Genomic DNA, 26930 nt, shown 5'->3' with positions numbered 1-26930 from the left:
AAAAGTGTCTTGGTTGTGACAGAGTTGATTTTTAGGTGTGCTTATGATTGCAGCCTTATTTCAATCTCCCATTATTAATTCAATGATCATGTGTAGGTGAAAACCTTATTTTCTTCATGTCACTGTGGGGGTCCAGCAATGGGCGGCTGGGGTGGCACTACCAACAAGACCCTCTGCCTAGTTCCCTGTAACCTCGCTTCTTGCAGTGAGGGAACCGCCTGAAGGCCTTCGGAGCTGGTCTTCAGTGTCGGGGCTGAACGATGGGGGTGGAGACGCTCCTTCAGGTATACTGGGCCAAGGCCATTTAGGGCTTTAAAGGTCAGCATCAACACTTTGAATTGTGCTTGGAAACCTCCTGGGAGCCAACGTAGGTCTTTCAGGACTGGTTTTATATGGTCTTGGCGGCCACTCCCAGTCAGGATGCTGGAATAGATGGGCCCTTGGTCAGATGCAGCAGGACTCTTCTTATGCTTGGTCTGGCCCTGTGTATAAAAATATACTTGAGGCCTCAAGGCTTGAGTTAATCTTGCCAGAGCACATTCCCAAAGGACCGTTTCCCCTTTTCAGTGAGCAAAGTCAAGGCCGCACCTCCCTGCACGAAATTAAGACTGAAAAAGGAAACGGGCTCCAGGGCGGGTTTGGTGGGGGAAGCAATTGCTGTTCCTGCGTGCGTGCACGCGCCTACGTGGGCACATTGCATTATTATTGCCTGGCGGGTGTCTTTGAATGGAGACCCCGGCTGCAAAGCTGCAGCAGCCCCAGCTTGGGATCTCGTTCTGTCAAAAGGTTTTTAAATAGCTGCAGCAAGTTATACATAGTAAGAGCGAGCGAGGGGTGGAAAAACGGATGCTGTATCTTTAACCCACAACGGCTGGAGCAGATTTTGTTCTGAGCTAGTTAACAATGGAAACTTTTTTTTTTTAAGTGTTTCCCTCCATCGGTCCTGCCAAGCACCAGAGAGAGAGAAAAAAAAATGAAAAGAAACTTGTTCCGCTGAGTTCAACCCCAGACAGGCTCACAACTTCCTTCCTGCTTTCCGACCCCCTCCCCTCCCCTCCCTACTCTCTCTCTCTCTCTCTCTCTCCCTCCCGCACATTCAACAAACGTTGAAGAAGCAGCCAATGACATGGGCGGTGTTGCAAAAGTCGAGCGCTGAGCACGGCGGCAGATCGGCCAACAAAACAAAAGTTCTCGATTCTGCCGACCGAACCATTCACTCGCTCTTTTGCAGCTCGGCTGCGGGGAGAGAGAGAGGAGGGGCAGTGAACGGACGCCGGAAAAAGCTGCGATCTGACTGCTGGAAATAATTTCTGGGGTGTTTGGAAGTCTGCGCGCTTTGATGCTAGGAGATGTGAACTAAAGGTGCAACAGCCTCTCTGCGGAACAGGTAAGGCCAACCTCTCCTATTTCGCTCTGTGCATACTGCCGCCCCCGCCCCCCAGCTCGGCCGAGGGGATCGCTCCTTTCGCAGACCCTGAAGGAGCAGAAGGGTATTTTAGGCTGGGTGCGCGGGCGGGCAACGGCGCACATATTTCACAATGGCTATTTCTCAAGAGGTTGCCGAACTGCGCTCTGCTCAACTGGCAATGGGGCTCCGAGTCCTTGCAGGTTCCTTTGGCAGGGGGAGCCTCCGACAAGCTGCCTTTTGGGGCAAGATCCGCTTGGAGTACAAACCCCCCAAAAGTTATGCGGAGACTTCCAGAGAAGCGAATTGTATCCGTTACGATGAGAGGCGGTTCAGCCAACGGAGTTAAATCTGCGATTGGGGTGGAGGGCGTTGAGATGCTGATCTGCAGTTATTCACCTTTGTTTGTTTGTTTGTTTGGGTAGACATCGCCAACATTTGTTTGCCCTGTGTAGCGTGACGGTAAGGCATCCATCACGGGGTTTAGACTGCGCATAAACACACATGGCCACGTCCAGCATGTTTAATGCACATCGCCTGAAAGGAGATTTCCTTCGGCATTTGGACGCACTCAGAGTTTCCATAAAGGGAGCTGTAATTTTAATGAGCCGTTCAGGTAGCACAGAGAGCCAGTTAGTACGCCACGGTTGACTCCTGCCTCCCCCCATAGATGCAACACTGGAGTAAAGTGTGCCTTGTACTTAACCGAGTCACCAGAGGTATTTGCAGTACTGCTTGTACAAAAACAGTGTATGCAAGAATTCTGCAAAGTAAGGTATATGTAAACACACAGATGCACAGGGAGTCCCCACAGGGGTGCATTCAGGTCCACAGCTGTGGGTTTTGTTTTGCTATACAAGCGTCGTTTTACATGGAGCTGCTCGGAAATGTGGAATTGCAAGAAAAGTGCTTAAAAGCAGAATTGCAAATATGCATACATTATGTATAAAAGCAGAGCCACAAGGCATGCCATTTGTGGTGTTCTGAGAAGCCATAGGCGACAAGGGGAGGGGGAGAGGTAGCATATGTGCATAGCAATGTCAAGGGGAAAAAAAACAGGGGACATAAGCATAGCCTTGGTCCAGAGGGTTACACAATCCTAAGAACAAACTCATGCTAATATGTGTAGCTATGCACAGTGGGTTTAGTAAAGCAATTAATTGCGCTCACAAAAGCCGTGCTGCTAATACTAAACGTGGCGCTCGGCTTTAGGAGTCCATATCTAGTTTAGTTGTGATATTTGGGGGACTTGAACAAGCCACTTTTAACCTTAGAAATCTTGTAGCAACAACATGGGCTTTGCCTTCCTTGCGAGGGTGGAGTTAGAATGCAAGGAATCACAAGTGGGGGGAGTGCTCTGGCAGAAAGGTCCAGCTTGTGAGATTTCCTTTGGCATCTGGCTGGCCATGATGAGAACAGAATGCTGGACTAAGTGGGCGTTTGACTGATCCTTCAGGGCCCTTCTTATGTCATTATGATTTGCAGTTACGGAGTGTTAAAAAATAGTGTGAATACTTAAAATTCAGCAGCCAGGTTGCTCACTGGGACAAGATGGTTTAAGCTAGCAGTTTTCAACCAGGGTGCTGTGGAATCCGGCAGTGCCTTGAATGATGAACAGGGATGCCGTGGGCAACACTGGCCTCTGTCCCTCTTTCCTTCCTTCCCTCCTTGATGCCTTCTTGCATCTCTGCCTCCCAAAGACTTGTGCAGCTGTTGGTTGCAGCAGCCCTGGCTACAAGCTCCACAGGCATAAATTGGTGCCTCTGGGGCTCCTCAGGGAGTGCTGGTTGCCGGGAGCTGAGACGGCCTCAGAGTAAGCAAGCAAGCAAGCAGCCCAGCCAGCCAGTCCTCCAGCCCTTGCTGTTGGGAATGGACAGACAAGTCCTAGGCCCCTGTGTGGCAGTGTGAGGAGGCATCTCTCTTTGGGGTGGGGCAGCTCAGAGACCAGGGGCAGCAGCAGCGACTGCCCAGAGGACTCCCAAGGAAAGGAGGCTAAGTGAACACTCCACAAGGGAGGGTATTCGATAAAGGGTGAGAGGCTGCCAGCTCTGCAAACAAGGGGTGACATAATCTGGCTCCTGAGCCCCACAAGGGTGCCGCAGAAAGAACGTAATTGGTCAAGGAAGCCGTGGACTCAAAAAAGTTGAGTTTAAGCATGTAACACCAAAAGTGGTCCAGTTGCACTGGCTAATTATTAGTTTCTAGGCCCAATTCAAAGTGCTGGCTTTGACCTACAAATCCTTAAATGGCTCATGACTTCAATATGTTTAGAACCACCCCTTCACATTTGAACTGATCCGGACCCTGCTATCATCATATGAGGCCCTTCTTTGTGTGCTTCCTCTGTGACAGGTCTGGAGGGTGGCCACACAAAAATAGACCTTTTTTGTGGTGGCTTACCACTTGTGGTATGCTCTCCTCAATAGGCCTTCCTGGTGCCTGCGTTACATACATTTAAGTGCCAAACAAAAACATTCCTCTTCTCCTAGGCCTTTGGTTAATTGAACAATCTATGGCCTTTTAAACTGGGGAGGGAGGTATTGTTTTTGTTTGTTATTATGGTGTGTATTTCTGTGCTTTATATTTTTATCCGCCCTGGTTTCCTTGAATGAAGGGCAGTGTAGAAATGCAATTAATTAATTAATTAATTAATTAATTAATAACAACCATAATATTGTTGCAATTTCCAGAGTTTTGTGGCACTTGAAATGAACAAATTTATTGTGGGTTTTGGGGAAGAGTCCACTTAATCAGTTACGTAAAGTGTCGCTCTTGGGACTAAACTAGACAAGGCAAAGGAGATCTATGAATAGGAACGCCTACATTTTTAAAAAATGCTATTAATAGCTGTGGGGTGGGGTAAAGGAATTCCGATCTGGACCTCAGTGATGAAGGAGAGGATGTGAGCCCTTTCGCCTGTGTAATTTTCCTGATTAAAATTGCTTCTCCAGCTGTTATTAGCACCATGTGGCAAAGCATACAGGTATTGGTGAGGAACTGGGAAAACAATGCAAAGGGATAGGATTAAATATTCTTCTATCACCATAATTCAGCTTATATTTGCCCATGGCTGCTTTTTAAAACCATGGCCAATCTAGTTCATAGTTCTCTCTAGGTTGTGCCTTCAGAGGGTGGAAATATACAGTGCCCACCAAGGCAAACACTTTCATGCATTTGATGCAGGGCACTTGAACCACTAAAGGTTGTGCCACAATAAATGTGTTGATCTTTAAGGTGATACAAGGCTCACTGTTGATAACATTAACTCTTGACTATTTACAGGTTGGGACATATATGCTCAGGGACCAGAAGCCTATAGTGTAACACCACACAGGGATAAGATGTTCTTTTTACTGATAACCACTAGCATCATAATAATCTTCAAATGTTTGCACTGAAAGATGAGAGAAATTCCACCATCTTAATGATTCGTTAGCTGCTTTGTTTTTAAATACAAAAGGAAGTGCATCAAGGAGTAACTGTTCTGTTTTAGATTATCTTGAACAGGCATGACAAAAATAGGTGCACACAGCAACACTGCCCTAGAATATTTTAATTGCATGTGCTTATTGAAATATATAGGCATCAATAATAATAGTCACATCTTTTCCTCTAATGTAGGGATAGAGGCATTTGGCCAAGTGGCACTGGTATGGGATTCTGGTAACTGCATTTGCAGCCAAACCCTATGCATATTTACTAAGGAGTGATTCCCATGAAATTCAGTGGGATTTATTCTCAGAAAAGTGTGTAAGACTAGATTCCATCTATGAAGTAACTTCACTCAGGTTTCAGCATGCTGTCCAGCATCTCACAAATTCAGAATAGTAAACTACTGAGCAAAGCTATGTAGCAACTACAAATGTGCTTAGGTACAGTGGTGCATAGTAGCATGGTTTGGTAACTGCTCATCTAAATTTTGTGTCTTATGAGACCTTGTAAGTAGACAGATGCAAAAACCAAATGCTTATTCATGCAGCCAGGCACATAAAATTGCCTCTTAGAAGTTTTATTTACATTTAAGCAGCATACAAATTTTGTTAAATAAATAAATGGGCAGCTGAATTCACAGAGGTAGTCACAATGTAAAAGAAATTAAATGCACACAATAAAGGTCTGCATCACACAACTTAGCATTGTTGAATCGGGACTAGAGCAAACCACACAGATGCGTATAAGACTTAAAAGCTGTAAGTGTTTCTATGCCCAAAGATTTAGTGGCATTACAAGTTACAAACACAACAGTAAAGTCCATACATAATAATATATGCACCTGTACCAATTCTGGCATAGGAGGAAGTAACTGTGTATTGTGTGACCCTATGCATATTTAGTCATAAATAAATCCCAGTAAATTCAGTTGGTGCTTATTCTCACAAAAGTTCCTAAGACTGCATCCTTGGGTAGCTCGTTTATACATGAAGTAACTCTGCCAAGGTTTCAGCAAATTGCCCACAAATTCAAAGCATATGCCAAGGTATATAGCATCTGACTATGCACAGGTACAGTGTAAGGTAGTATGGTATAAAAAAAAAAGGAATGGTGTGAAGTAGGATAGCTCGCCGTCAGTAGAGACGTGTCAGTAGCTCTCCTTCCCTCAGTCTTGTCATGCCTTTTGTCTTTACAGCTCAATTTTCCAATTCAAGTAGGCCCTCAAATGATTAGCTGCATGGCCATGGGCAGCTCCCCCCCCCCAATCAAGTAAATAATAAAAAATGCTTAACTGACCAATCGTGTTACAGGTAGCTTGGTTCTGTCCCCCTCCCATAAATCCTGCCCTCCTGACTACGCCCGTGATTAAGCCCATTAGATATGTGAGTCTCTTGGCATCCCCACCACAGTCTCTCAGGCCTACATCTAGGGCTGCCCATTGCACATTCTCCCACAACTCTTGCCTCCATTTGTTTTAAATAAATGGGGAGGAGAGAACTCAATTTTTAGTCACACCACCTCACTTCCTCCACCCTTTTGGATACATCTTCACCTATAATTTCCTTCAAAGCAATGGCTAGAGCTATTACCATCCCTCCGCACCCTACCAGCAAGCCTAAGACTTTTATTTGCCCAAACGTTAATGTCAGAGTTAAGATCTGGGGGCTAATAAGATTTGCCCATGGCTCCCCACTGTGCCCCAATCTTTTTGATCAATAGCATCCTCCCTGGACTGCCCTGCTCAGTGGAAGGGTGGGGCTATTGGGTTGTTGTTTTTATTTTTATTATGTATATTGTGATTTTATATCTTGATTTTATTCTGTGAACTGCCCTGAGACCCCTGGGTATAGAGCGGTATATAAATTCAATAAATAATAATAATATGCCTGGTCCAGAGGCACTCATGTGTCCTCAGATCTCACTTCTCTCAATATGCCTGTGACTCTGCTTACTTTAGGGAAAGTTACTCATCCAGACGATATAAGTGCTTTCTTTTATTTTCTCTTTTCTTTTTCATTATTTATATATCCCCGAGGCTGTGCCATGGCGTTGAAATCAGAGGGGCTATGATTTTGGACTAGTATGGTCTCCGTAGGTTCAGTTTAATATTGGGTTTAATGGATGAAATGCTGGATTTGACCAACCTACGGTATGCTCATGTGTTTCCCCTCTCCGCCTTACATTAAATACAGTGCATTAAACATTGCGGTAGAGGGGGTGGGTGGGAAATAATGGGTTGGTTGTTCGCCGCTGAGGGTTTTTGGTTCCCCCCCCAGCCGGATTTGAAATAAGGTTCCGCTGTCTGTGGAAAGGCACATTAAATTGAGTTCTGGTTTGCCGTGCGGGCATTTAAACGCTCTCCATAGTTTAAGAGGAGAGTCTGAGCCGCAGCTACTCCCTCATGCCGCCAGCCCGGCCCATGATCCGCGAGCTTCGCCGCCATTGGCCGAGGCGCGCACGTCGCGGCCAATCAGCGCGCGCGGCTAAAGACGCCTCGGTTTTCCCGCGCTCACTGTCCCTCTTCTCTCTCCCTCTCTCCTCAGTTGTTTATGGAGCGGCGGGCCGGGGCCAGCACACCGCCGCTGCGCTTCTTCGGCTGCTCCCTGGGCGATGCTGCAGCCGCCGCTACTACTGCCGCCGCCACCGCCGGCCCTGAGAGGACGTGGGCTGCCAGGCTGACCTGGGAGGAGGAGAAGGTGGCGGCGGAGGAGGAGGAAGAAGCGGACCCTTTACTATGGCCGTGTCCTGCTATACGCTCAACAGCCTAGTGGTCATGAAGAGCGGCGAGGAAGACGAGGAGAAGGGCGGCTGCGGAGGCGGCAGGAGCAAGACGCCGCCCGTCACGCGCAGGCAGGTGTTGCGTGCTCTGGTCCCGGGAACCGAGAGGCACAGCAGCTACTGCCCGCTGCCCGGGCGCTCCAGCGCTCCAGCTGCCGCCACTCCAGCTTTCCTGTTCCCGCCGGCGGAGCCGCTGCTGCTGCAGGCAGGGGGCGAGGAGGAGGCTGCGCCCCGCGGGCCCCGCCGCCGGCTTAGCAGCCCCAGCTGGGCGAGCCCCCCTGGCCGCTCGCCTTCGCCCGGCTTGGAAGAGGCGCGCAGGACGGCGCGGCTCCTGCAGCGGCAGAACGTGCAAGTGACTCAGAAAGTGGGGCTCTTCGAAGCGCACATCCAGGCGCAGAGCTCCGCGGGCGCCTTCCTCCTCAAGAGTCCCGGCGCGGGCAGGAGGAGGAGGTCGCCTTCGCCCATCCCGTCTCGGGGCGCGCAAGTGCTTGGGCGCGCACCAGAGGCGGGGTCGGAGCGGCGGCAGGAGGAGGAGGGGGCGACCGTCGAGGGGCCGGAGAGCCCCCTGGCCCGGCTAGAGAACACGGCGAGGACGCCGGAGCAGCAGGCGGAGAAGAGAGAGACGGATTCTCCGGTTGCGCAAGGCGCGATGGAGACGGAGAACGGGCCCCTTCTCAGAGCCCAGCGCCCGGAGGAGGAGGAGGAGATGGGCGGCGGGAGAACTGGAGCGCAGGAGCCCAAAGAGTTGGAGAGCAAGTCGCCTCCGGCGCGCGTCTCCGAGGAGAGGGAGAAAGGGGACCCCTCGCCAAAGGCGCACCCTCGGGGCGCGATGGACAGTGCGAATGGGGCTTCCAGGACGCAGGAGGAGAGGAGGCCGGGGTCCGGTGGGGGGCAGGACTTGGAGAAGAGAAGCGGCTCCTCTGAATGCCAGGACTCCAGAGGCGTGGTGAGCGCGAGGAGATGTCAAGGGGCGACGGGGAACGGGAGGCAGCTCCTGGAAGACGATGCGCGGCGTGCCCGGGGGCCGCCCAAGGTGAGCGGGTCCTCCAAGGCTCCAGATTTCTTAGAAGGCGCGCAGGGGAGGAGCGGCTTTCGTGGAGGGCAGGGCTCCGACGCGACGGAGAAGCCCCTTGGAGAGCCGCTCCCGGCAGGAGACCCGCCTTGTGTTGCCAAGACTGACGGCGAGGAGGGTAGCAGCAGCAGCAGCAGCTGCTTGCTAGTTGTGGAGTGCTCGGCGAAGAAGCTGCCGCCGGCACCCGAGCCTTCCGCAGACATTATGGCTGAAGCTAACGGAGCTGGGCTGCAAGAGCAGCAGCATCCTGGGGGGCAGCAGCCTCTGCCTGGGACCTCGGCAGCCCTAGAGCAGCAGGAGCAGGGAAAGCCCCTGATGGAAGCTGAGAGTTGCTGCGGAGGAGGAAGCAGCATCCCTGCTGTCATAGTGACCGACCTGGGTGCTCAGGAGGAGGAAGAGGCAGGAGGAAGCCCCCGAAAGAACATGCCTGTCAGGAAGTTGTCTTCCTCCTCAGCCTCTTCCACTGGCTTTTCCTCATCCTGGGAAGAGTCTGAGGAAGACATCTCCAGCGATCCCGAGAGATCCTTGGACCAGAGCCCAGCCTTCCTGCAAACCCTGGATAAACCAAGAGTGGTAAGTTCTGAGCAAAGCAAGTGTCAGGCAATAAGAGAGGTTTCTCAATAGCTTGCCTCTGCAAGTGATGGGTGTCTCCTCTGCCCTTTTTGGAAGGGAATCCTCTTAAAGAGGAATAAGTTGTTCACTCACTTTTTGATCTGTTTCTGTGTTGGTGCTTATGATCGCTTTACTTTTACTTTTGCCTTCCCTTAATGTTTCGTGTTTTTGGCTTATTCCATCAAGTTTCATTCTGCTAAGAGTGAAATGAGATAAACCGCATCTTCGCACTAAGGATTCACACGACTGATGTTTCCATTAGGTGTGTTCATCATTATGTTGTGCGAGAAATCTGGAAAATGGAAACAGAGTTTGGTGGGGGAAAGGAACCAGAACAGGGTGGTAACACCTCATCTTGAGGGTAAATCCAGAGGTGCCAGAGGGCAATGGGCACCAAGGCTTCTTGCTGTATGACAGAGACCACCATACACTCAGAGTGGTTTGATTTAAACAAAGGTGATTTAAATTGTTTGAATTGTTAAGGAAAAAGAACAAATTAAAATGATTGATTTAAATGCAGTTTCTTATTTTGAAATTCCTGTAAATTTGCACAGGCATGTTTACTAACTGGTTACTATAATAATTTAAATGTATTAGCTTTTAATTAAATAGAGCCTTTATGCATAGCTGAGACAAGAGACAAATTTCTATCTGGCACTCTCTTTACACATTCAAGAACATTACTTCTCATACTTGATGGCTAAGTAAGAGTATATTTATTTGGAAGGAAGCCCCACTGAAGAAAGCGGAACTTCTGAAAAAATATTGCGCAGAATTTCACTTTGAAGTATTGAGACCATAAGGGCTATTATCTATTGAGCAAAATAGTGTTTATTAATGTGATTGAGAGAAATGTCCATGGCATTTGGTTAGTAGGCTCATAAATATTCATAACATGAGAACTGAACATATTGCAGAACTCAGGAAGTTGAAGGGTTTAATTAGGAGTACATGATCACCCATATGGGCTCTGTGGATGATCCTGGCAGTATACAAGATGGCATCTTTTGGATCCTAGTACCAGTGACGGCTTGCTAGACTCTGGGTCCAGGAGGAAATCAGCAATAATAAATTCAATGCATTCTTCCCTTGTGTCATTTATAATGCTTAGCATTATAACTGAAATAGTTTCACCCAGTGTTGTTTTGTACACAAACCTTTCATTAACTTGGTTTGATAGATGGCCATAATTAGGTTTTAAGATATTTTAAGATGCTTTAACATGTTTGTTTATATAGGAGAGACAACTATAATTAATTACTTCTGAAATAAAAAACTCCCTATTGTTTGAATTTTCAAAAATGGGATTTTCATTTAAAAAGACACACACACCTTCCATTTAAATCTCCCCAGCACACACAGGACACTTACTTCAGTATGATCAAATTAGTTTCATATGAATCCCACAACAGTGACTGCAGTTGTTGACTGGAAATACAGACGGGGTGTTGGTGGGGATGCGTTTTTTTGCACCCATCCTGATGGTTTTCAGATTCTTGTGGGCCTCTGAGTCCAAGTGTCCAGCTGCCCATAATTGAATTCCATATGGATTTCCAACCTAAGATGAGGGCAGAAAGTCATCTCACAGTGGGAAAAATAGTTCAGGGCATTTGTTAGAGCTGAGAGAGCTTCAGCTGTTAACACTTGTCCCGGATGATTAGGAAAAAATCATTATTTGTCATCTTCTTAAAAAGCCAAACTTGCTAGCTTGCCAGACTGTTCTGTTTCATTGCTAAGACCCCTTCAGCTGTTATTAATCAGGAATGCTTCAGGCTTTTATTCTCAAGTAAGAGACAAAGCAAGTACCACGCTCCCTCTGTCTGACTTAGCTGTTTGCACAGAAGGCATAGCCACTCATAACCTGAAAATTGTTTGACTATAAGAGAAGTTTCAGGAAGTATCTGAAAGGGAGAAAATAATGTTTTTGACACATTTACCTAACTGAACTAATGTCTTCATCTTCAAATGTATTCATGGGCAACATCCACAAGCTTAGCAAATATATGGTAGTCTGTTGATTATAAGGATTCTATTACAATATTTTAGCAAACCTATCATTTAACTATATTAAATCATACTCGTGTCCATCTTTATAGACATGCATAAGATGAGCAGGTTATTCATAAATTATTATTATTATTGTTGTTGTTATTTAAACTTAGTAGTTGCTTGTTACCCAAACAGTCCCCAAGTGAATTGCATTTTAAAAAATACATAAATACATTATATCATAGAAAAGGTGGGGGAATCATATAACACATTCATATTCCATACAGCATTTTGGAAAAAGGAAAAAACTAAAACTACCCACTTCCCATAACAGTGATGGAAAACATTGGCAACACCTTAACAATAAACCAAAAAATACTCCCATCCACCAGCATAAAAAAATTAAAGCTCAACATGGACACCTCCCTCCCTAGTCCAAAAATCATTCATGTCAACATTGTGATTTTTAAATCTAACCACTGTACCCAGAATTCTAGGGTGAAGGCCAGCTGCTATATGTCAGTGCAGGGTGGGTCCTCCAGGAATGGTCTTCATCAAATTTCTTGATCATTGTCAATTGAGGCTCAGGTGGCCCCTGTGGCTAGGAGTGCCTTTTATCAGCACTGACAGGTACGTTACATGTGGCCATTCCTGAGGAGGGATAACCTGAGGGATAACAATGCATGTAGTTCATGCATTGGTAACCCCAAGACTGGACTACTGCAGTGTGCTCCATATGGTGCTGCCCTTGGTAGCCTCTACTGGTCCAGAAGGTTCAAGTAGTGCAGAATGCTGCGGCTAGACTAGTGACAGGCATACATGACACCAGTGTTAAAAAGCCCGTACTACTTTCCCATCCACTACAGAGCCAGGTTCAAGATTCTACTACTAGTGTACAAAGCCCTGAATAACTTTGACGCAGGATACCTTAAGGATTATGTCACCCTTCACACCCCAAGTCAATCGCTAAGATCGTTGGGGAGAGCAGTGTTAGTGGTTTCCTATGGGTCAGAAGCACAAATCATATAAATGAGCAATTGGGCCTTCAGTGTTGTGGAACTACAAGAAGTTAGACAGGGACCGTCTCTGCTGAGTTTTAGATACCTAGCCAAGATTTTTATTTCAAGAGGCCATTGCACCCTGAATGCTTCTTAGATGTTTTTCTTTGTTTTAAAAAAGATTTTAGATTTTTAAACTTCTGGTGGTTTAAGTTATGCTTTAAATTTTGTATGTTGTATATTTTATTGTTGTAAGCCACATTGGGACCTAGATGGTGAAAAAGCGGGATATAGTTTCTTAAATAAAATAAACAAAATACTGTATCAGTGGAAAATAGACAGCTTAGTGTTGGTGTGTTGCAAAGGAGCAAATGGCAATAATTGTTAGGCTTATGACCTCCTAGGTTAAAGACCAACAACTGTATTGTGGTGCCAGATTTCATGGACTAAAGCCCACTTCGTTAGAGCAGACTTCAGTATGTGACAGCTCATAACAAAATATGTTTGTTAATTATTAAGGGTCCACAATACTTGTTTTTGTTGCAACTAATTTTACTGTAATTTACCTCTTAGCTTAGGTGCAGTTGTTGGGTAGTAAATTGCCTAATATGTGCTTATTGTAAAATATGAATACATGCTGTGTGAGATTTCTCCAAATATTGAGGAAAGATTCCCCTGAACCCCCTTGATCTTGTCAAGTGTTGGGATAATTTCAGAAATGCATTGTGGCAAAATAACTTTTGTGTGTGGGAATTTGTGGTTATAGCAGCATTAAGGTATTCAACTGTCTTCCTTTCTTCGTGCTTTAATTATTGGTCCAGCCACATTGTGCAAGATTGGCTGATTATCTGATATTTTTCTGATAAACAACAAGGACTAACTGCCAGTACTTGAACAACAGCAAGAAGAAGGCAATCTTTTTATCAGTGTCAGAAGGTAGGATTTCTCACCCTTATATTCTGGGCAAGGCAAGGACATAAGGAAGATTAGTCTAGTAAAATGGTAAAGGTAAAGGACCCCTGACAGTTAAGTCCAGTTGCAGATGACTCTGGGGTTGCGGCGCTCATCTCGTTTTACAGGCTGAAGGAGCTGGCGTTTGTCCGCAGACAGTTTTTCCGGGTCATGTGGCCAGCACGACTAAGCCGCTTCTGGCGCAACGGAACACCAAAACCAGAGCAGTGCATGGAAACACCGTTTACCTTCCCGTTGGAGCGGTAGCTATTTATCTACTTGCACTTTTTGGCGTGCTTTCGAACTGCTAGGTTGGCAGGAGCAGGGACAGAGCAACGGGAGCTCACCCCGTCGCAGGGATTTGAACTGCTGGCCTTCTGATTGGCAAGCCCAAGAGGCTCAGTGGTTTACACCACAGAGCCACCCGCGTTCCTATTAGTCTAGTACCTTGACTATTTTGTCCTTAGAGAGTGGGACCCCCCTTATGGTGCATGGGATGGGCAGAGAGATTGTTGGTAAGGAGACACTGGGCAGGAGCAAGTTAACACTAGGAAGTAAGCTGGTTTGCAGGGTTCCTTCGCTCAAGAATAAGGTTTCACTAGATTAATCCAACTCATCTATCATCCTCTTCAGCTTCCTGATTAGTCAAAAGAGCAGCAGGACTCATTCATGAAATAAAGAATTCATGGGCATCTTGACCTTGCTCCTGCCCATTGAAAATGTATAAGGGAGTGAGTATCTGAATACAGGTAACTTGCAACTTAAGCACGTTTAACATGTGTTATTTCAATTGTACATGGTTCACGGCTAGCCAGTTGAAATCACAGAAATCAAATGTTTGGAAGGTGAAGAGCTTAAAAGTTCTCTTTGTTCAAGGTTTTCCTGGCCTGGAGAGATCTTTTAATAAGCTCTCTACCGTGCTTGGGCTGCTGCTGGTAAAACCCATTCAATGTGCCAGCTCCAAAAGGTCGGACTGCTCATGTGGAGACAGTTTTGTGTCCTCCAGGGGGTGGTTTGAGTATACACATTTTTGCATATATGCAGCACCCTGAGAGCATAACCCCCACATATGAGGCAAGTTACCTGTATGTGCCAATGCAATCCTGTGGGCCTCTCCCGTGACAGTCGGAATGCAAGTGTGGGCACATATTTATTGGCATACGCATGTACACACAAACACACTTTATGAGCTCTCTTAATGTTAGATTTTGTTGAAGTGAGTACAACAGGAGAAAAATCATAAAATCTGACTGCAAGCCAAACTGACAATATATGACAAAATGGATCTTGAGCATACAGCTCTGTATACAATTGACAGCAAACGATGTTTCAGTAGTTCAAACCTGGCAGCCCAAATGCAGCCTATTAATTCCATGTAATCCTGCTACCTTGAATGACCAAACTGACCCCAACCTTACAATATGTTCTGCCCCCTCCAGGGACCTTGTGCATTCCCAATAGTTCTGAAGTTGCAAACATGTCTTATTTGCGTTTGTGTTATTTCCAAAGGGAACATACATATATTTAATACAGCACTTCTGTCCTGAAAGGGCCTTTATGTAACTTGAAACCGCATCACGGTCCGCTTGTAATCTAGTTAAGTATCTGCTTCAGCTAACTTCGTGCATCTTGATCCTGAAAGGTTGAAGACATGGCAGCATGAACAACATTCGCAAAGCAGCAACCTATTTTTTATCAGTTTCCGGCTTGTGGCTCGGAGGTTTGTTGCCAGCCTTTTAACAACTCTTTAGTCAAAATGTGTTTCTATTTTATTTTATTCTGTGAGATCTTTTAGTCTACTAAAACTTTGGAAATCACAGTGCTCTCCATTCTAACTGAGGAGGAAAATTTGTTTGTTATTCTACTTTGGGCTAGGCTACTACCTACACAGGAGAGGTGGTGATATGCATTAGGAAAATACCTTTCTGGGATGTACACTTAAGTGCTCAGTCAACAGAAGGCTGGCTCTGACCTTTTTCTGAGGCCGTACACTGCCTGATTAAGGAACCTTTCAGGAACATCCGGTTGTCTATGCTAACTCCTGGATGTTCTCTGTGGGGAAGACCTTGTGTTGACATTTCAACACAGTATCACCTAAAGCTATTTTGTTTTCCACAGCACCAAGTGTCTTAGCTAGGCAAGTATCTCGGATAAAAGGCGATGTATGGTTGATCTCCCTGCCCCCAACTTTAGCTTGATATCCTCAAGCCCTGAAGAAGATGCCATTTTTGCTGCTGTACTGTGAGAGACAATACATGATTAAATCAGTCTAGTATTTCGTAGCCACCTCTGAAGTTGTTCAGCCCAACCCTACTCGTATGCAAACTGGTATGCAGCTCCTACATTACTCCTGCATAACAATCCTGTAGCGTCGACTGTAGTTATTGTCATTTTGTTGAAATGGAGAAGGAACACAGAAGGCTGTCTTATGCTGAATCAGTCCATTGGCCCTTCAAGTTTAGCATTGTCTACACTGGCTGGCAATGGCTTTCCACAGGGTTTCAGACGGGATATTCCTGCCCCTCCTTGGAGATGCCAGGGATTTAACCTGGGGCTATTTGCATGAAGGGACGCGGGTGGCGCTGTGGGTTAAACCACAGAGCCTAGGATTTGCTGATCAGAAGGTTGGCGGTTCAAATCCCTGTGACGGGGTGAGCTCCCATTGTTCAGTCCCTGCTCCTGCCAACCTAGCAGTTCGAAAGCACACCAGTGCAAGTAGATAAATAGGGACTGCTCCGGCGGGAAGGTAAACAGTATTTCCGTGTGCTGCTCTGGTTCGCCAGAAGCGGCTTAGTCATGCTGGCCACATGACCCGGAAGCTGTCTACAGACAAATGCCGGCTCCCTCGGCCTATAGAGCGAGATGAGCGCGCAACCCCAGAGTCGGTCACGACTGAACCTAATGGTCAGGGGTTCCTTTACCTTTTATTTGCATGAAAGGGAAACCTGTTGAGCTCAAATGTTTGTGTTGCACACTGCTTTGTTTCAATAGGGAAGCAGTCTAGAGATCTAAAAGTGGGTGGAAGGATACACAAATGGCAATCCAGCATTGTGGAAAGTCACAGTGTCATCTTGTTGTGGAAACTTGAAATATGCTCCAAAGCACTTAAGCATAGGAAAGGGCATGTTGTAACAGTTATTCCAAAGGAAGAGGAGGCGAATCAGAGTGATGAGCTTGACATCTTTGACAGGCTTGGCTGCTTATACCGTCTGGCCAGAGTGTGGGGCTTTACTAAATCTGTGTTTTGCAAGTTGGAGAGGATATATTCAGCTCCAAAAGGATGGAGGACAGAGTGATCCATGAATGTAATACATCAGTGGTGTTGCTTAGTGCAATTGTCTGGAGGAAGCCCTTGAGGCTGACTACATAGTGTACCTGTCATGCATGAGTCATCATAAATGTGTTCTAATATTATAATGTTGTATGCCCAGGCATGGAGAACCCTTTTAGAGCCAAAGGCCCCATTATTCCTCTGGAACACTGTCAGGGTTACATTCCAGAACCACAAAGAATCAACAGAGAGAGACAGAATCACACATGTTAACCCTTTACTCCACCCAGCCTTTCTATCCTGCTCAGCTGTCTCTTGATCAGGCACTTCAAAATCCCTCGAACTATCAGTTGTACCACATTAGTTGCCAACATTGGAAGTTAATTTCTATTATATGGTGCTTTATGAATATCTGTTCCATCTTTTCTAGGTATTGTAGGAAAGCTCACTTCTATTTCATTGCTATAAGACCTGATCGGATTGTTATTGTTTCTTCAGCTTTTTGCATTTCTGCTGCTTTTTGCCTTGTAGCATTGAATCCAGTTCTCATCCCCTTACTGATTGGATGTTTTATGTTGTGTAGAGACTGCCACGTTATAGGCAGTGACACAGCAAGCATTATATGGAGTAGGGCTCGGACAACAATGCAGATTTATGGTGATGAAGGTAATAGGTTTTTTATTTAGTTAGCATGTATTTTTTTACCTTGCTCGTCAGCTGAAAAGCTTGCAGATCAATAAAAAGAAAACGAGATCATCCCTGGCCTTGGAGTTACGATTTAAAAGGCATGACACAAAAAGAACAAGGGGTTCAGAGGGAGGAAAAAGCAAACTGAGTCACTAGTTCTGAAGTTCTAAGGATGACTAATTTAGATGGAAACAGTTCAGGTAGTCTGATGGAACAACTATTGCTAGGTGATAGATGAGGGAGAAAAAGAACCAAAGGCAGCTGGTGACTCAGCAGAGCCGATGAAATAGCTCTGCTTCTCACCCCTCCCTCTTCTGCAGCCTGATGGAATGGCTGTTAGGGCGCAGGCATTACATCCACAAGGTACTAAATTGTATTTGGTGTATTGTAAGCATTCCTGTGCACTAGAAGTTGGGATTCACCCTATAAAGTTGATTGCCTGTAGGTTCAGGACAGAGAAATACTTTTTCTACATAGCACATGGTTAGACAAATGATGGAACTCCCTGGCACAAGATATGTTGATGTAGTGTAGCTTAGAGCAAGCAGTAGGCAAGGAGAATAGGCCTATCTATCTATCCATCCATAGCTGTTGCCTATTACAGCTAAGAAGGGCAAAGTCTCTCATGTTCAGAGGCCGTGCATATCTGAGCACAGGGTGTCCAAGACAAGCAGAAAAGGACCATCCCTTTAATGCCCTGCTTAAACCCTGCAGATGTATCTTCCTAGGCTATGTTGGAGACAGAATGCTGGACTATATGAGCCCTTGGTCTTACCCAGCAAGGCAGTTCTTGTGTTCCTATCCCACGCAAAATGGAATTTGCAGAATGTAGTGTCCCTTTGAGAATATCAGCTTTCATTTGGGGGGGAGGGAGTTAAAATGAGAGCAAATTTTTCACTTCACACAGCTGCAGCATTTGATAAGGTATGGACACTGTCTGCTGAAGGCTTATGGCATGTCTAAAGCTATTAATATAGCCGAAAACAGTGCACAAGGAATTCTTACAAAACAGTGAAAGAGGTAGTGTGCTTCAGGGAAAGTTTTCCGTTGAATGAGAACAATTATAGATATCATGGCCCTTCTATGAAAAACTTTCCCTGCCTCTTTCACTGTTTTTGCAAGTATTCCTTGTGCACTGTTTTCAGCTACATTAGTAGCTTTAGATATGCCACAAGCCTTCAGCAGACAGTGTCCATACCTTATCAAATGCTACAGCTGTGTGAAGTGAAAAATTTGCTCTCATTTTTCCCCTTCCGAAAATGAAAACTTGTTTATTTTTGAAGATCAGGGCTTTTTTTTCCAGCTGGCACTGGCTGGAACTCAGTTCCAGCACCTCTCAGGTGGGCACAATTGCCATTCTTAAGAGAACAAGGGAGGCGTTCATGGTGAGTTGCGGCACCTCTTTCCCCCAGAAAAATAGCACTGATGATGACGATGATGATTTATATCCTACCTTTCCCTTCCCCCTAACAATATAACGTTCTAATGGTCACTTTGTAAAATCAATTTGAAAAATGCAACGAAACAGCAATGACAAGGTTATCAAAACAAAAGTGGACAGTGCATCATATTATAAATTAAGACACTGGAGTTGGCATAATACCATGAAGCTAATTAAAGGGGCCACCTTAAGATTGTAATTTTACAGATCAACTGTCGAATAATGAGGAACATTTCAGTTTGGATTAAAATTCTCACACCTGGGACTTTTACTCCCAAGACCTCAGCTTATAGTTGTTCTCTGAAGTCTATCCATGTCAACCAGACATATCCTCAAGTCATTAATAAGCTGCATTCTAAATAGCATATGATACAAAATGCCCTTTATTTTTCCCCCTGTGGTGCTACTTGGTTTCATTGGTGTTGGCATGGCGATATTATCACTTAACCCATATAGAGGTCCTATCCTCCTTAGAGGATTGGAACTCATTTGGCACATAGAAGTAGTTTAAAGCAGACATTGGAATAAAAATCTGTGCTCCAAGATTTGGTATCGTGAACTTCCTTCAGCTTTCATGCAAGAGCAATAAATACAAATTCTGTATTTGGCAAAGAGTTTTGAATGCATGGGTTGCTTGCTTTTTTTTGAAGAGCAGAATACCGCTGGCCTTTGCTAATTTTTGCAATTTGTTTGCCTGACACTTTCAGAGGAAAGTGCCACCAAAATCATTTGGAGTTGCTCCTGCCCTGAAACAGGTCGGTCCTTGATGGTTGTGCAATACTTGATTGTGGCCCAAAATGTAAGATAATTGCTACAGCACCTTAATCCTCCATTGTCACTCATTGCTAGCAGATTCCTGCCAGGAAAGCTTTATTGGGGCTCCGTATCTGTGGCTTCCAGAGCATCCCAGCAGCTGGGGAATGTGGAACTATTTGCTAGGCATTCAAAACATTTCATGAAAGTAGAAGGCCTTCTTGCTGGAAATGCCATGTGATATGCAAGCTGCTGTTAAGATTTACTGTTCCAGCATCTCCTTTGCTAAGTGCAGATAACTGTGAAAGGCTTTTAGCACTCATGTGCAACAATCAATAATGGCAACCTGAACAGGGACCGCAAGTCTGCACGCACCACCTGCAGTGTCTCTGGGAGAGCTGGCTATTCCCCACTTCACGCCTGATCTACCTGGGCTGAGTAGCAAAGGCTTAAGGGGGATTCAAAGTGTATTCAGCTAAACACATTTAGAAGGCTCCTCATGATCAAGACCCCTGATAACTCAGTGAGGGATCTTGCATGGAGCACACAGGAATATTGGGGGGGGGGGGGCTTGGATGCTCAGCCGCCAAACTCTTCTTCAAGTTGCCATTTGGTTTCAGACATCTGCGTCTCCATGTACAATGCAAGGGATCCTAAGATCGCTGCCTGCTTTTAAGTGCAAGCCTCTATTAACATTAGCAAAACAGCATGACTGTTTGGGAAGCCAGTGTATAAGAGTGTGTAATGTTTGCTAGCTATTGAAAGCGAAAGCTTATTCATTCCTTTGACTGGCAGTGACTGTGAAATAAAGTTGAAGTGAGCTTTGTTTATATATGACACGTTGTAGCCAAGTGCAAGTCAGACCCCTTGGTTCTGTTTTTCCTGTTCTACGCAGCCAAAAAACCAACACATACACCCGCCACACTTCTGATTAATTTGCCATATTTTTTAAAAAATCATTTTTTCTCTGGGTGCAATTGTATTTGGGTAATGAGAAGTGAGAAAAACTCCGTTTGTGGGAGATATGTCTTGTGAAAGAGTAATGCTAGAACTGAGATTATCCCAGACACTCTTGGGTGACTGGGACTGTGTGTTCTTGGTCCGCTTCAGCAGGAGCTTTCAGCATCAGGAAACAGAGTTAGGGATTGTGCCACAGATGGGGTAGTTTCATATTATTCACCATAAGTTGGGTGCAGACCAGGTTTCTTGAAATTACAGTGGTACCTCTGGTTAAGTACTTAATTCGTTCCGGAGGTCCGTTCTTAACCTGAAACTGTTCTTAACCTGAAGCACCACTTTAGCTAATGGGGCCTCCTGCTGCTGCCGCTGTGCCACCGGAGCACAATTTCTGTCTTATCCTGAAGCAAAGTTCTTAACCTGAAGCACTATTTCTGGGTTAGCGGAGTCTGTAACCTGAAGCGTATGTAACCTGAGGTACCACTGTAATGAATCCTAAATGTTTTATGTAGGGTATCCTAAACAATATGGAGCTTAGTATATGTTGCCTTCTGGGCCTAGGGAAGCTGAGCTTGGGGTCAGAGACCTGGCTTCCAGATAAGGATTTGCAAGCCTTTTTCATGCAAGTTTGGGAGAATGGTGGAGCAGGCTGTCATAGCAGTCTAGATCATATGGGGGGAGATACCAGAATAAAAATAGGAGAAAAAATGGATATGCCCATCAGAATTGGGTTAGAGGACATATCCGGAATATCTCCTTGAAGACTTTGGAGGGAAGGATCAGAAAAGGGATCGGCAGGAGGCTGGGTAGAAGCAAGAGTGAAACATGGATTGTATCTGCATGTCTGTATATGCTTGTGCGTTTACTGATGCAGTTTTCCAGCCTGAGCATTCAAATCAATGCACACAGAAATATTTTAAAATAACATATAATTCCATTATAACAGCAGACTGCTAGAACCACTTAACAGCAAATTAAAACAATGGTTGTCAGCAAAAAATAAATAAAATAATAATAATCATAAATTTCCAAAGAGTAAATCAACACTTACCATTAAAGGTTTTAGAGAATAAAAGTGCACTGAGCTGCTGATGAAAGCTGTGCGAAAGGAATTCCAGTTGCAAAAGGTTCCAGAGGGAGGGAACCACAGCCAAAAAAGCTGTTCATGAGTCAGGTGCTGCCCGTTTAACTCTGAAATCATAAGAAAATGCTGAGGATAAGCAACCAACAGCATCTTTTTCTCTTGGCTGTTCGGTTTGAAGACAGCCAATACTAGACAGGAGGTTGCCAACCTTTTTAAGCCTGTGTAGTGCATTTGGATTGTTGTGTGAGCATCTCCTCTGGCCACTTATTTTTAACATATATTTATATAGTGCCATAAGGGTACATTGCTTTGTACACAATTTAGATAAGGAATTCTACCCCAAAGAGCGTACAGTCTAAAACAATGGAAATGGTTTAACTTCCCTGGATCAAATGCCCTAACCCTGAATGACACACACACAGAGAGAGTGGATGCAAACAGTTTGCTTTTCCAAGAGATCTGCTTCCAGTAGAAAGAGAGAGTTATTCAGTACACCCCCCCTTCCCAACAAAATAAGGGCTGCAACTGTCTCTCCTCAAAAGCTCTGCTGTGTCAAGGCAAGACTTTTGTGGTCTGCAAAAAAAGTGACAGTAGATTGATTGGGGCAGGCAGACTGCTGTCCAGCTCAGTAAAAGTAGCTGGAGAAACAGAGTCCACATTTTCCTCCCATCGAAAAGTCTTGAACCCACTCACCTTAACGGCCTGGCAGAATTTTAGGACCTGATAGATGACAGCTGAGGCAGCTAACAAAAAAAGGGACAGAAAGGAGATTGAAAACCCAATATTGAGCTACAAATGTACCTACAGTAACAGAGGCATATGAGAGAAAAAGTCATAAGGATGTCAGCCAGTGGAGACCATTTTTCAATTTCCACTGTTGCTGGGCTAACTTTAAAGTACAGTGGTACCTCGGGTTACATACGCTTCAGGTTACATACGCTTCAGGTTACAGACTCCGCTAACCCAGAAATAGTGCTTCAGGTTAAGAACTTTGCTTCAGGATGAGAACAGAAATTGTGCTCTGGTGGCACGGCAGCAGCAGGAGGCCCCATTAGCTAAAGTGGTGCTTCAGGTTAAGAACAGTTTCAGGTTAAGAACGGACCTCCGGAACGAATTAAGTACTTAACCCGAGGTACCACTGTATATGCAGTGTTCCTTAATCCGGTACTCTCCAGATGTTTTGGATTCCCAGCTCCCATCAGCTCCAGCCAGCAGGGCCAGTGAGCAAGGATAGTGAAAGGTGCAGCTCAAAACCTCTGGAGGGCACCAAATTGGGGAAGTTTTGGCTACTGCCTGCCTCTGCTTCCTGCCTCTCTACTCCAGATAAAAATAGCAATGTTTTGAAATAAGGTTGTGGTGATATATCCCAGAAAGAGCCCAGTGCAACTTTGAGGATGGGGGCCTTTCTCTGATTTGTAACCTCTGTATTTTTTTAAATGGTCATCAATGTGTATCTTGGGGAAAATGGAGTTGGAGGAAGCTCTGACTGACTGAGAGAAGACTTCCTAGGTTTGCATTTTGAAAACACATCTAGGGTGGTGGCTCAGTATAAAGGGTGGAACTCATTTGGGTCAGGATGTTGATCTTTGGCAGCCAGTGTTTCCATTCATAATGTGCATTGTTGTTATGCCCCTGAAAAAGAGTTATCTCTTTCTAATGTACCTTTTTAATCCCCCCCCCCCAACATTTTAAAGTAAGTAACACAAGATGCTAGGAATTCATTAAAGGAATCGCCATTAAAAAAACATTTCTTTAAAATAGAGACCAACTTTTATTAGTTGGCAACCTAGAAACTTCAGATAATTAAAATACACTGTAGCTGAAATTACAATCTCAATCTTTTTTTGTACACTAGAACAAGTGAAGACATAAAACACCACTGAGCACTGGTGCTATAATTTCCATGCCTGCCAGTTTGCTATCTTGTTTTAGAACAGGTTTATGTTCTAAATGTTTAGTGAAAACATTAGCTCAGTACTAATGTTTAGTCATTGTGTGGCAGTGAAGTCACACTCTTGATTATCTTGGCACCTGGATGTGCTATAAAATGCCACAGTGGCCTAACTCAGTCTTGCATAATTCTCAAAGTTCATGTTTATGTTCTGGTGGCTGAATACATCTAGTTATTCTCACTAGTTTTAGATGGATGGAGCCCAAACAAGATTCCACACACACGTGTTAGAATTCAGCAGTCACTGTGGGGAAATTAACTGTTTTCTGGAAATTACTTTGTAAGCCTTTGCCCTCCCGTAGGAGAGCCAACGTGTTGAGGGTGAGATGTTAAAAGGAAGGCCCAAACATTACCAAAACCACACCATGAAAAATATAGTTAACTATGACATCGCAACAGGCCCAAGACATTTTTGCTGCCTGAGGTAAATGTTAAGATGCCCCACTCCCATTCAATGTAGAACAGAGACTGGCAACTGAGTCTTACTTCAACACTAGTGAGGGAATGGTGGCTTCCGCTCCAACTGAGGGCAGTAGTGGACAGACCACATGGCTGGAAATCTGTTGACCAGCCTCTTGCTTTTGCTCCCTGCGACTTCAGCATCTGCCGCCTGAGTCGGCCACCTCACTCTGCCTAACAGTAGGGCCAGCTCTGCATGATTGCCATGAACACAAGTGCAGTAGCGCCCTGCCTGTCAGCCGCTATCTCATTAAAGCCAGTTACTACAGCATATATCAGGTGCAGTAATGAATGTGTAGGCCACTGGCTGTGGTTGCTTCATATTGGCAGAAATGCCCATAAACGTCGGCTACAAAGCGGAGCCTTCAGAGTGGATGCAAGCTAACAGGGCCTGGTGGGAGCAGTGCATAAAACGGTTCACGGCTAATGTGAAAATCTGGCCATGTAGAGGTTTCTGCATTTCTTCAAAGAATACTAGGAAAAATCCAAAACAATTACAGATGTGTGCATTTTAGTGGGATTGGCACAGGGTCCTTTGGGACAGTGCCCATAACAAGTGGTGTGTTTATGCTTCTTTGCCGCAGCAATAGTTTTTGTAACTTAAAAAAGTCACATAAAATGTAGATGAATACATATGTCCACATATGTAGCCAGCCGTGTTAAGAACAACCCACCCTCCCAGCATGTGCGGTGAGACCTCTCCATCTCAGCAAGATCCTACCCAGGAAGAAATTTTTATCAGTGCAGCAGAATTGCCTTGGACACCCTTCCTTTTTTAAAGGTCTTTGAATTTGTTGCACTCTAGAAACAGGAATCGGCCTTATACCGATCATGAGATTGGTCTACCTTGCTCAGTGATGTGGCTCTCGCTTCAGCGTTTCATACAGGCGTCTTCCCTGATTCTACCTGGAGATGTAGAGAATTTAATAGGAAGTGCATGCTCCACTACTCAGAATGTGCACAAGTCCTCTAACTTAAAAAAGAAGAGGCTACCTCCATCATGCCTGCAGAGAAGCTGCTTTCCCATTTATTATGGCCTATAATGCTTCTGATGATAACCAGGAGAATAAAACACTGTTTGTTAGTTGGAAAGGCTCTGATCAACATTTGCAAAATAGGAACTAAAGTAAAGTTTGGTCATGTTGTGGTATTTACTAACTGTTGTGCTTGGAGTCAAATGCTTACATTTTAAATGGGTTAATTTCAGTGGCAGCTGGTTCCTATAAAAGTTAATGGGGTAAAGAAAGAGACCCTGTTCTCTTCTCAGTAACTCCTTGCCTAGACAAAGGATGTGTGCAAATGAGTTCATAACTGCTCATTATGGAATCAGTGCAGTTCACTCAGGCAGGGTTTGCTTGTTGTTGGGTTTCTTTGCAGTGCCCATCAATATGCCGCCATCCCCATTTGGCTTGGATTTACCTTTTCCATTTAACATTTGATAAGTTAAAAAGACCCCTGTCCAGAACCACCAAGCCTGTTCTTTGCAAAGCTATGCACAATTGCCATGCCACCACACTAAACAAAATGGTTGGTTGTGGTTGCCAAAAACGTCTTGAAACTCTTGTGTGCCCCAATATAACTATTGCTTGAACATGGCCAATGTAGCAGCCATCCCCACAATCACAAGGGAAGACTCCTCCTATAGCAACACATTGCTCTGCTGACACGGTGCTGAGTCTTCCAGTCTGTTTGATAAGTGCCTAAATGCCTTGAGGAAAGGGACACATTCCTTCTGTAGTTCTCTGTTTACCCTCTTGCAAGCGCTCTGTGATGCTGTCGGGCGGTTTCTTTCTCCTTCAGTTCTCCTTGTCCCCCCATTCACAGTTGGTGACTTTTGCCATATTAAGAATTTGCCCTGTGAATTGGGTGTCTTGTTTTCTGGAAACGGAACAGCACTGAGATAGTGTAAGAAGCAATTTTATTGCATGGTTGCATTGCTCCAAAATGGTTATGTACATCATAAGAAAATGTCTTCCTGTTCTAGCAAGTGCAGCTTGTTTGACAAGTTGCAAATGGAAATCCATGATCTATCATTCTGATTCAGACACGCTCCTACCTCCTATGCAAATATATAACTACCACTTACTAATAGTAACAGCAGGTTAAGTTTCAGTTGTACTTTCTATAGTTTATCATTGCTAGAAGCTTTTTTTTTGCTAAGGAGGGCAATGAATAAACTTACTATGCTTCTTCCTTCTTCCATGAAGCCGTAATAGCACAATTTATGCAATAGTTTCTATAGGGCACATTGGCAGAAGTGCTTGACCCTATGGAACTGGGAAGGCAAATCTCAGAGGAGGAAAGAAAGAAGGGAAGCTATGCTTTCCTGGAGATCCAGAAACTAAAAAGCTAAGTCTGCAATCCTTTTGGTATGCTTTGTGCTGCGGGATTTTCTTAAGTTACAGTGTGGTGTTATTGTACCCGTAGGCTACTCATATTAAATGTTTTTCCAATTTTAGCAGCATTCTTTCCAGGCTCAACTACATTTGTTTTTATCTTCTCTATGGCAATTGATGACCTCAGTCTGAAAATGCCTAATTCCGTAGGATTTCTTGTTATGTATTTCTTCCACATCTGGAGCTGAATCAGGGCTGCTTAATCCAATGACATGTTGTAGCATTTTATGCTTTCGGTAATAAATCTCAGATTCAAAGAGTCAGCAGCGTTTACAGATTGCAACTAATAATTTTAAACAGTCTTTAATGGTAATACAGAAAAGAGCTTGAATTACGATTCTCCTTCCCGTCCCATCAGAGCCTACCAGTAGGAAACCAAACAGGGAGAGATAAATGATAAGATAAACAATCTGATCCTTTAATAATTTCACATGGAAAATCAAACAGCAATTTGGCATGGAAATGGAACAAGAAACAATAACCATGACTTTAGAAGGGATTACAGGAGAAGTCTGCAAATAATAAGTAAGATATATAAATGAAGAGGAGTCTCGTGTTGCTTCAACACCAGCACCTTTTGCTGCTGAAGCATTGCTTTTCCTCAGTTGGAAGCAGAATATCTATATATAGGAGAGAAAATTAGTAAAACTAATTTTAGTAATTAATTAGCAAAGCTAACATCAAGGCTGTAATT

At 44.7% G+C, this 26930-nt stretch overlaps 1 protein-coding gene across 1 annotated transcript in view; it reads left to right on the top strand.

Annotated features, from left to right (window-relative positions):
• Positions 1 to 466: 466 nt before the first annotated feature.
• Positions 467 to 26930, top strand: part of ITPKB (inositol-trisphosphate 3-kinase B) — an 83746-nt gene continuing 57282 nt past the window's right edge. Inside the window, exons 1-2 of the mRNA XM_083434431.1 lie at positions 467 to 1387; positions 7381 to 9260. Of these exons, the coding sequence (XP_083290557.1) occupies positions 7572 to 9260 (1689 nt within the window). The 5' untranslated portion in view covers positions 467 to 1387; positions 7381 to 7571. The remainder of the gene's footprint in view (positions 1388 to 7380; positions 9261 to 26930) is intronic.

Source organism: Podarcis tiliguerta (genome assembly GCF_965153285.1).
Source record: "Podarcis tiliguerta genome assembly, chromosome: 3".
Lineage (NCBI taxonomy): Eukaryota > Metazoa > Chordata > Lepidosauria > Squamata > Lacertidae > Podarcis > Podarcis tiliguerta.
Note: the sequence above shows the minus strand (reverse complement) of the source record. Positions and strands in the feature narration are given on the sequence as shown.